This window comes from Nematolebias whitei, chromosome 16 (genome assembly GCF_014905685.2).
Source record: "Nematolebias whitei isolate Nwh7 chromosome 16, NemWhi1, whole genome shotgun sequence".
Classification (NCBI taxonomy): Eukaryota; Metazoa; Chordata; class Actinopteri; order Cyprinodontiformes; family Rivulidae; genus Nematolebias; species Nematolebias whitei.
In genome coordinates, this window is record NC_056513.1 from 39,210,363 (window position 1) to 39,221,958 (window position 11,596).

Here is an 11,596-nt window from a genome sequence, read left to right on the forward strand (position 1 = left end):
TGGCCGCTGATTACCCACAGCTGACGGTCGTCTACCTGATGAGCTTCACCACTACATAAGGCTGCAGTCAAGCTCTACTCTTCACTGGAGCATTGATTCCTCTTGGGGTATTTATGCTTCTAGCCAGTAATGCTAGGTTTGATAAAGAGAACTTACCTTGTTTTGTGTGCCTACAGCCATCCTGTTGTTTGGATCCAGTCCTGCTTTGTTTTTGGTCCTGTGCCTCGTTCCCTGCGCTCTTGCCCTCCAGCCACTTGCCTGTCTCGTACTGCTTATAGGATTGGACCCCTCTTCTCGTTAACTCTGTTCCTGTGTCAAATAAGCACGAGATCCTGAACTGTTTCAACAAACATTTTGTTGCTTCTGGTTCTTTATTTGACACAGTTACTAATGGAAAATCAGCCACTTCACTTAATAACCAAACTTCTACAAATCAAATCCCTCCTACAAGTCAATCCTCAGTTAATCACACCTTCTCTTTTTCTCCATTCTCAGTCAGTGAGGTCAATAAACTGTTAAAAGATCTTGATCCTAAAAAATCTGCAGGTCCAGATGAACTTCCACCTTATTTCTTAAGGCTGGCTGCTCATATCATCACAGTCCCTGTGACCCACATCTTCAATCTCTCCATAAGACAAAACTCCATCCCAGACACTTGGAAAACGGCCTTTGTTCTTCCTTTGCTGAAGGGAGGTGACCCCACCTCACTGAACAACTATCGACCAATCTCTAAACTCTGCATTTTAGCCAAGATTCTAGAAAAACTGATAAACTCTCAAATCAAAAATTACCTGGACTCATTTAACATCTTACCTCCACATCAATCTGGTTTCAGGAAACAACACAGCACAACCACTGCTTCACTGAAGGTTCTTAATGACGTTGTTGAAGCACTGGATGCTAAAGATTATTGTGCTGCACTTTTCTTAGACCTGTCTAAAGCTTTTGACACTGTGGATCATAACATCTTGTGTCATAAACTCTCAGAAATCGGTTTCTCAGATCACACCATTGGTTGGTTCTCTAACTATCTTTCAGACCGGAGGCAATGTGTTCAACATAATGGTACTTCCTCCAGTTATTTAACAGTCAACAAAGGTGTACCACAAGGCTCAGTCTTAGGACCCACCCTCTTTACAATCTACATACATAATGTAGGTAAAAACATCCCTAATGCATCCATACATTTCTATGCTGACGACACAGTTGTTTATTGTCGAGCTAAAACTGTTGCTAAGGCTTTCCAGCTTTTGAAATCTGCATTTAACTACATCCAGACTGATTTGTTCCGCCTCAAACTTGTCCTAAATGCCGAAAAAACCAAAGGGATGCTTTTTTCAAATAGGAAGTTGGTCCCAGCAGTTCTTCCTCCGATTTTATCCTCAAAAGGTGTCCCCATTGAGTTTGTTGATTCCTATAAATATTTGGGTATCTTGGTCGACTCACATCTTTCTTTTAAGCTCCATGTGGAAAACTTGGTAAAGAAACTGAAAGTTAAACTGGGTTTCTTTTTCAGAAACAAATCCTGTCTAACCCTGAATGCTAGAAAACGCCTTGTATCTGTGACTTTCCTTCCCTCAATTGATTTTGGTGATATTATTTACATGAACGCTCCTACAAGAACCCTGCAGATGTTGGATGCTGTCTATCATGGTGCACTAAGATTCATAACTGGCTGTGATTATCGTACCCACCACTGCACCCTGTATTCATTGGTTAACTGGACATCATTAACTTCACGCAGACTCTCTCACTGGTACATTTTCATCTTTAAATCACTTCTTGGTCTGCTGCCTTCATACATCTCCTCCTACATGTCTCTGCGTGAGTGCAGCTACGGAGTGCGCTCTCAGGACATTATTACCTGCAGTGTTCCCTCAGTGAGGACTGAACTAGGCAAAAGGGCCTTCTCCTACTCCGCTCCTGTTTCCTGGAATATCTTACAAAAAGATTTGAAGCTCTCGACCTTGACCTCTCTAAGTGGCTTTAAGAATCTGTTGGACTCCTGGCAGGGACCAATGCAGACATGTTCCTGTTTTTAGTTTTATACATTTGTCTTGGAATCTAGCTGTTTTTTTGTTTTGTTACCTTTTTCCTTTTAGCCATCCTATTTGTTAAAAAAAACAAACAAACAAAAAACTGTAGTATGAGTTTTTATAACTGCTTATTGTTGTTGCTGTTGTCCATTGTTGTCATCTTTCTTTGTTGAAATCAGGTCTCTCTTGTAAATGAGTCCTCGAGGCTCAATGGGATTTACCTGTATAAATAAAGGTTGATTGATTGGAAACCCTGGACTCTACACAGAGTAACTCTACAACTCCACTTGTAAGAAAGAAACAAGACTTCACAATCAATTCCTGTACTACCTCCGTGCCTGACCATCCTGACCATGCCTTTGCTCTTCCAGGGGTTCCAGCCAATCAACATGTATATATGTAAATAAGTTTCCACTGTAAATAAATTTCACTGTACACTTTTCATTTGAATCTTGTCATTTTGGTTCTCGTTCTCATCTGGGTACCTTGAGTCATAACACCACAGCTGATCCTTATTCTAATCACCCCAGGTGCTCCTCACTGTCTCATTAGTGTCTGTATTTAGACTGTGTGTATTCACTCCTTTGGTATCCGGGCTTTATCCTTCCAAGGTGTATGGTCTGTGTCTGCTCCACCTGTCGTATCATCTTTAAAGTAAGTTTTGCTGCCCCATCAGCATTTTGTTTTGTTCAATAAATTAATATTTATTTTCACTATCAAGTCCCTCTGTTTTCCTGCGCGTGGGTTCGAACCTTCAACTGCAGACCATGACTATATATATATATATATATAATGTATACATACAAGGACTAAGCCCGTCCATTTGCAACTAGGTCCTGGACTTCTTAACAAACATACTGCTGTCAGTGAGGATCCACAACTTCTCCTCCACCATAACCCTCAGGGCTGTGTGTTGAGCCCTCTCCTGTTCACTCTGCTCACATACAGCTCTGCACCGACCCATCCAGGCTACCATATTGTAAAGTTTGCAGATGATACAGTGGTGGTGTGATGCATCACAAACAATGATGAGTACAGTTACAGGCAGGAGGTTGAAAACTTGGAGAGCTGATGCAGGAAGAACAACCTTCACATCAGTGTGAAGAAGATGAAGGAGATGATTGTGGATCTCAGATGGAGCAAACACACCTAGCTCCCCCCAACCCCGCACGCCCCTAACATAGAAAGATCTGCGGTGGAAGTGCTCTCCAGCCACAAGTACTTGGGTGTGCCCCTGAATGACAACCTCAGCTGGGGCAACACTTCCAGCCTGATCAAGTAAGCTCATCAGAGACTATACTTCCTCAGGCGGCTGAGACGAGCTGTTCTGGAAGCTCAGTCCGCACCTCCTTCTACAGGTGTGCAGTGGAGAGCATCCTGTGCTCCAGCATCAACATGTGGCGTGGAGGCTGCACAGCTGCAGAAAGAAAAGTTTTGCAGAGAGCGATGAAGGTTGCACAGAAGATGTTGGAGTCAGTCTCCCCACCATCACAGACATCTACACCTCCACATGCAGGAAGAGGGCCACCTGCATCATGAAGCACCCAACTCACCCAGCACACACACTTTTTGCCCCACTCCTCTCATTCAGGGGGTTGTGGAACATTAAGTTTAGAACCACTAGTCTGAGGAACAGCTTCTACCCTTAAGATGTCAGACTCATGAATCTCTAACCAGGAAAATCACTGTAAAAATCACTGTAATGCCACTTCAATTGTTGATATGTGTCTTTTTCTGTGCTGCTGATTATCCATGCTGATGATTTCTTGCCTTTATGCTGCTGTATTCCTATTGCTCTGCTCACTACAGACTCATGTTCAGGCTGCTGTTTAATATTCTGTATTATTTTACATTATTAGTGTTTAACATACTTTGTATATCTTAGATCCTTGTCTACTGTTTCATTTTATGCTTTATGTTTTAGCTATTTTGCAGTGTAACTGGGACCTTGAGTGCACAATTTTGTTTTACTTCATGTACCACATGTGATGCGAATGACAATAAAGAACAATGGACCGTGAACCTTGAATCTTGATTATGTAGACTGAATGGACAAACTCCTATGACCCCTTAAGGACCCTAGTGAGCATAAAAAGCCGGTCTTGTGTTCCACAGCCAGGACAGAACCCGCATTGTTCCTCTTGGATCTGAGGTTTGACCAATGATTGGACGTGCTTCTCCAGTACCCCTGAATAGACCTTGTGAGGCAGGCTAAGGAGAATAATGCCCCCTATAATTGGAGCACACCCTTCTTTTTGGAGAGGAACCACCACCCCAGTTTGCCAATCCAGTGGCACTGCCCTCAATGTCTAGGCGATGTTGTAAAGGTGTGTCAACCAAGACAGCCCCACAACAGCCAGAGCCTTCCGGAAATCTGGGCGGATCACGTCAACCCCCAGAGCTTTTTAACTACCTCTGTGTCCTCAGACATGGTTTTGGACAGACCAACCCCGAAGTCCCCAGACTCATCTTCTTTCATGGAAGATGTGCCTCTGGGATTGAGAAGGTTCAGGATGCATTCCTTTCATTAACAACTTCACTGGTGGAGTTCAATGGCACTCCACCTTCACTGAACACAGTGTTAGTAAAGAGCTGATTTCCCCACCTCAGATGCCTAAAATCTCCTCAGAGTCTCTATCCAAGGCCTCACCAATATTCTCCTACATCCAAGCTTCTGCCTCATTAACAACCAAGCCTGCGGACTGCTAGGCCCTCCGGTACTCCTCAACTGCCTCCGGAGTTGGCAGGACAGAACTCCTTCATCAGCTTGACAGCCTCCCTACCCTGGAGTGTCCACTTCCAATTTCAAGAATGGCCACTGCGAGATGCATCGATAACTTTGCAGACACGGCTCAAGGCAGCCACTTCCAACAATTGAGGCGAGTAACATACCCCACTCTGACTCAGTGTCCTCTGCCTCAGCTGGGATGTGGTTGAAGCTGTCCTGGAGGTGTGAGTTGAAGACCTTTCTTATGGGTTCTTCTGCCAGGCATCCCCAGTAAACCCTTACTACACATTTGGGTCTACCGGGTCTGTCCGGCATCTTCCCCCACCATCTGATCTAACTTACTACCAGATGGTGATCAGTTAACAGCTCAGCTCCTCTCTTCAGCTGAGTGTCCAAAACAAATGGCCACAAATCAGATAACACAACTACAAAGTCAATCACTGATCTATGAACTAGAGTGTCCTGTTGCCAAATGCATATATGGACACCCTTATGTTCGAACATGGTGTTTTTAATGGACAAACCATGACTAGCATAGAAGTCCAACAACAGAATACCACTCAGGTTCATATCGGAGAGGCTGTTCCTCCCAATCAGATGATAGGTCACACTGTTATTTTCCATGTGGGTATTGAAGTCCACAGCTGGAGCACCTTCCAACACCCCCATTAAAATTTCAAGAAGGCCGGATACTCTGAACTGCCATTTGATTTGTCAGCACAAACAACCATCAGAGCCTGTCCCCCCTACCCGAAGGCGCAGGGAAGCTACCCTTTCATTTACTGGGGAAAACTCCAACACACAGGCACCAAGTCAGGGGGCTAAAAGTAGACCCACACCATCTCAGCATCTCAGCATGGGCAACTCCAGAGTGAAATATGGTCCAGCTCTTCTCAAGGAGATTGGTGAGCCCATGCTGTGCATTAAGGTGAGCCCAACTATATCTAGTCTGTACCTCTCAACCTCACGCACAAGCTCAGTCAGGCTCATTTCTCACCAGAGAGGTTATGTTCCATGTCCCAAGAGCCATCTTTGGTAAGCCAGGGTCAGAGCACCAAGGCCCCTGCCTTTGGCCACTGTCCATGACATCTTTCACCCAACTCATATGGCCCCTCCTGCAGATGGTGGGCCCACAAGAAGGCAAACCCATGTTGCTCATTGGGACTGAACTCGACTGGATCCCATGGGTAAAGACCCAGTCATCAGGCGCTTGACAACGAGACCCTTTCCCAGACTTGGCTCCAGGGTGGGGCCCCAGATGATAATCCACGTCCAGACAATAGTCAAGTTGTGTCTATTGCCCTCCCATGTTATTCTTTATCCAGACACTGTTGTACCACATTATGTCATCATTGTATGTTGCTTTGTGTGTTGCCTGTTTTCTGCTTGTACAGCACTTTGGTTGGCCTTGTCGCTGTTTTAAGTGCTCTATAAATAAAATGGTATGGTATGTAAAAAATAATAAAGAACACAAAACTACAAAATGTATTTATTATTAATGAATAAAAAGCTGAAACATAGTGGAGTTTTGTGTCCCAAAATACCAAGTCAGATTGTAGCATTTGATGTTTCAAGTAAAGTCCAGAATAGATGACATAACACACTGTACACACATCATTTATGGATTTATTAATTTTATCCTTCATTTTTTTATTTGTTTGTGCACACAGTGGAAAAAGGAAGAGAAGAAACTGTGATGAGAGAAGCCAAAACAAGATCAACATCAGTCCTAAACATCCATCCATCCATCCATTATCTTTACCCGTTTATTCCATTTTGGGTCACGGGGGTCGCTGGTGCCCATGTCCAGCGATCACTGTGCGAGGGGCGGGGTACACCCTGGATGGGTCGCAAGTCCATCACAGGGACACATAGAGACAAACGAGACAAACAAACATATTCACTCTTTCACTCACACCTAGGGACAATTTAGAGTTACCAATCAGCCTAACATGCATGTTTTTGGTCTGTGGGAGGAAACCGGAGTACCCGGAGAAAACCCACGCATGCACGGAGAGAACATGCAAACTCCACCCAGAAAGGCCCCTGGACCGGGGTTTGAACCAAGGACCTGCTCGCTGAGAGGCAGCAGCTCTACCAGTTGCGCCACCGTGCTGCCCAGTCCTAAACATAAAATCTATTATTTAATCCAATGCCATTCTTCTGCTCAGAATTCTGCAATAAAAAAACTCCATCAGTGTTACGGTGGCTGGGTGTCAGACCTGCAAAACTATTCTTTGTCAAATTTGCCATGTGTTATTTAAAATAAACCATTTAGAATACTTTCAAATACATTTTACAATGTTAGAAGATTAATTGTAATTTTATGTAGTTAATATTTGCTGTCAATCATGCCATGCCATCTTGGGGTTCATATCATTCATTCATATCATTTTAATTTGTTCATTAGAAATGTACAGATACTTTGTTTTAAAGAATTATTATTATTTTTTTTTTGTAGTCTAAGTGCACCTTGGCATTAAAAGAAGCTATAATTGTTGTCCGCCTCTAAATGAAATAGTTATAATTGTTCCGCTTGTGTCTGTGTGTGAATGTGTGTGTTTGTCTGTTTTTATCAAAATATATGAAGATGGCTTTCATTGGAACTTTCAGAAAGTAATCATGCTTGCGCCAACGATTGATTAGCTTAAGGAGTCGGTCCAATTCAAAATGACCACTGCAGCCAAGTGACCCTAAAAACACAAACAAATGACTGTAATGTGGCCAATTGTACAAATGCTGGGTGATAGTAGCTTAAAATAATTCTCAATTTATACTTAGAGTGCTAACGGATCAGCAAGATCTTGCAAAACTGCATGATATTGCACTTAATGTACCAAAATGACTGTTACTGTAATTTCTTTGTTTAAAGGTCTGATATGACAGGCAGAAGTCGATATGCATTCTGTCAAGGAATTTAATTACCGATAGTTATTTGTCATGTAATATTGACTGAAAATGGAAATGATGCGTTACAGGGCTACAACCAATAGGAATAGTGTGCTACTCACTGTGATTAGATTGTACAGTGTGTTTCATTGAGATTAAGACTGTTTACATTTTAGTGTCTTACAAAAAATAACTGATACTACAATTAATAATAATTACAATTAACTCACAGTGAAAATAACAAAACGTGAACATTTAATAAGAACATAAAACATAGCTCAAAAACTTGTTTTAATTGTTCCAGCTTAAAAATATTATATTTTGTCTTTACATTTAATTATTTATTTTATTGCACTGAAAAAGAAACAGCAAGGCAGGTAATTTTATTATGTTGTAAAAACTTTTTATACCTTGTGTAAATATTCTTAAGCTGAATTGAACATAAATCATTGTAAATCAACTTGTAAATAAAAATGCATTCAAGCAAAGATAATACCCAGAATCCTCTGCTCCTGTGTGTCAGATCACCCGAAGCCACTACCAGAACGCATTAGCAGCCACAAGGATGGACAGTTCGCCTCAAACTCCTGATGCCGACACTCGTTTGACTGAAGTGAACATCCCAACCCCAGATCCTCCGATCACAGATCATGTTACAACACTCATGGTCCCGGAGCCCACGACTGCCACCCTCATGCCCCCACCTAGAGAGCCCAGCTCAGTCCGGACGAGAAGCCAGCAGTCCAGTGTCCCACACAGCACCTCCCTGTTGAACGAGAAGAACCGGATTGTCCGTGAGTACTTTTGATTTTAGTGACACATGAGTCCAAACAATGATTTACAGGTAAGAGATTATGCGAGGTATCAGATACACCAAGCTTCTCTGAAAATATTGAGTTTGAAACCTTTAGAATAAGTTGTCCAGGATGAATGAAGTCCAATAATCTCACCAAGACTTGCCTCAGTGCAAATATGGCTCAGTGTCTAATAATATATCTACAGATGTTTCCAAAGGAAGAGTCTTCCATGGTGAAGAATCTTCATTGGCTAAAATGTGTGGCAGCAAACAAACACAAAAACCCCAAGATCAGTACAGCACACCTGAAAACTCCCACCTCCCATTAAACAAAAAATAAGTTACTTTGTAGCCAGGTGGGTGAGGGGCCTCAGAAGGAGGAATCAAGAAACACCAAAAAAATCCCAAACAAAGTGTAGTGAACTTGACCTGATGTCAAATCAATGACCTTAGGATCATATGGTCAGAAACTGTCATTTCATTGATTTGAATCCAGAAATACAGTTTAGACCCATCCTGAGACTTTCTTTCTTGAATTAATCAAGTGGAAAAGACAATTCTCTATGATCATTACTATTTTACAAATGTTTTGATAATCAAATTGTGTTAGTTCAAACAATGTTTACATGTTGAAATGAACTACTCATTTTTATTTACTTAAACAGTAGTAATGATTTTTATTCCTCAATTCAAAGAGAAATCAAGTTAGAGTACATTACAGAGTAATGATTCAATTTCTTGATCGTCTGCTTTGAAAGTGAGCAAATTTGTAAGTGTGTTAAAGTTCAAGCTTCGGTCAACTAAGAAGTTTACTGAAAAGAAATGTCATGTTTAACTTTTACAGCAAGATATTTGGTGAGCGACGCCACGAAGTCTGGTTTTTCCATGATATCTTTCTGTCTGTTCTTAAACAATCCTTGACTTTCCATAACACCTTACATCACAAACCACACCTCTGCTTTGGTCCATCCACCAATCAAAAAGCTCTCAAATGAACCGGAAGTATAGCCCATTTAAATATCGGCACTTCCTAGTTCAACTCAGAGTCTGAGAGTTATGAGAGAGTAAGAGAGTTCAAGAGTTTTGGAATCCAGAATGCAGAGAGTTTGGGAGTCCGTGAATGCAAACGCAGGCATTCATGGATGCTGCTAAACCAAACAAGCTGAACCAGAGACGATTTTGGGAATTATAACTTCTGTTTGGATAACCTCGCACGGCTCTCTAGGTATTTGGCTGTTCTCATTGAGACGCTGAACAGTGGTTGGAAGTGAGACTCCACGCCGGAACTGATCTATCTTCAGAAAAGGTAAAGTCGACCTTCACCAAAAGTGTACTGTTTGGGACAAGCTGAGTTCCGAAGAAGCGTGCACGTTCTGGTTAAACAGATAAATTCCCTCACACATCTCTCTGTAAGATAAATCTCAATTTTCCATCTTTAAACTCTCCTTTCTGCTAGAAAATTAATCCAGATGTTTTCATTAATGTCTGTGGTGAAGCAACGGAAAACCATGGCCGTATGGTTTCCTGGTTGTAAAGCTGATTATGTTGTTGTTTTCATATTCTGCCAAATTAATGTAAATGTGTGATGTGTTAAACTTGATTCTGTTAATAAATGACCCACTCGCTTGGTGAGTCAAAGATAATTAACGTCTCACGTCCACATTTCTGTTAAATTCAACGCACGTACATCACACAGTCCAGAAAGATGAGTGAACCCGTTTAATGTATGAATATATCTCAGCATCTGTTCATCTACAAAAGTAACAAGAACAAAAACCACATGGGCAGGGTGGCCCAGGGCAAAGTAGGTCGCAAAAATATTCAGTTGCACAACTCAAGGTCATCCGGGCCGGCAAGAGGATTCTGGAGAGACCTACAAAAGAAAAGGAGCTGGCTGAGAGATGTTCCCTTGGATCCTCTTGGAAACGAGAGAGCAAGAGGCATCACCCTGGACCCCCTCGCACATAGGAAGGAAAGACTCAACCCCCTGGACCTGCTTGATCTTGGAACAACCTCATTAGAAGCTGGAGGTGGTTTGATGTCAGCACAGCTGTTAGGCTTTGATGAGACAGCAGCACATCTGGCCTGGAGATTCATTGGGTGAAGCTTCATGAAGACGTCTTTTGATGCAAAGAACTTCAGCTCTATCCTAACTCTTCCCAGATGACAGAGTTCCACACCCTGTCTCTAAAACCAAGCCTGGTCATTCTACATAGAGCTCAATTCAGCCTCTTGTATCTGGAGTCGTCTTCTTTTGGTCATGAACCAAATCTAGGACCATAGCTGAAGGTTGGAACATAGATGGACCAGTAAAACAAGAGCTTTGCTGTTCATCTCGGGTTCCTTCCTGCTATCAACTTTGAACAAGACACCCAGAAATTTGAACAGTTTCACTTGAGTCGGACACCCCTCAAATCAGAGGGAGCATTTAGCTTTTTCCAAATGAAAACCGTGGCCTCAGATTGGAGGAGGTGACTCTCAACCCAGCTCAACTCTATGCCATCTCAGCAGACGCTGAAGGTCATGGCCTGAAGACGCCAACAGAACCGCATCATCTACGAAAAGCAGAGACAAGACCCTGAGGGTCCCAAACTAGACACCCTCTTTTGGTGTCGGTGGTGATGTTTCAGTATTTTTTTTACATTCCATCTTTATTTATACAGAGTAAATCACACTGAGCCTCTAGGACTCATTTACAAGTGATATCTGTTTAGACAGAAAATAGGATTTGGAGGGAAAAAATCCTAACAGACTCTAAATCCTTGACCAAGAACAGATTTTTAAAAATTATTTGTTTCATCACTCGCTCTGGTACGAGGCGGAGACATTCTCTTCCCTCTCCTGTTCTCCTCCTGCTTTTTGCTTTGTCTGTGTATGTAAGGGTCCCACTGCCTGCAGCCTGCCTTGCTGATGGCCGCTGATTAACAACACCTGGCGGTCATCAGCCTGATGAGCCTCTCCATCTACAAAAGGCTGCAGCCCAGTGTGACTCATCGCTGGAGCATATCACCTCTCATGGTATAGTACTGTTGAGCTAGATATGTCTAGGTGAAAAGAATTTGTTCACCTGTGTTCTCTTTTCCAGTTTCCTGGTTCCTCGTGTTTTTGGATTCTCCTCGTGACCTGATCTGGATCCCTCGGCCTGTC

At 42.5% G+C, this 11,596-nt stretch overlaps 1 protein-coding gene across 1 annotated transcript in view; it reads left to right on the forward strand.

Annotated features, from left to right (window-relative positions):
* LOC119422512 (metal transporter CNNM1-like) overlaps window positions 1-8,461 on the forward strand; it is an 88,287-nt gene extending 79,826 nt beyond the window's left edge. The window contains exon 7 of the mRNA XM_037689888.1: window positions 8,177-8,461. Within this exon, the coding sequence (XP_037545816.1) occupies window positions 8,177-8,461 (285 nt within the window). The remainder of the gene's footprint in view (window positions 1-8,176) is intronic.
* Window positions 8,462-11,596: the final 3,135 nt, after the last annotated feature.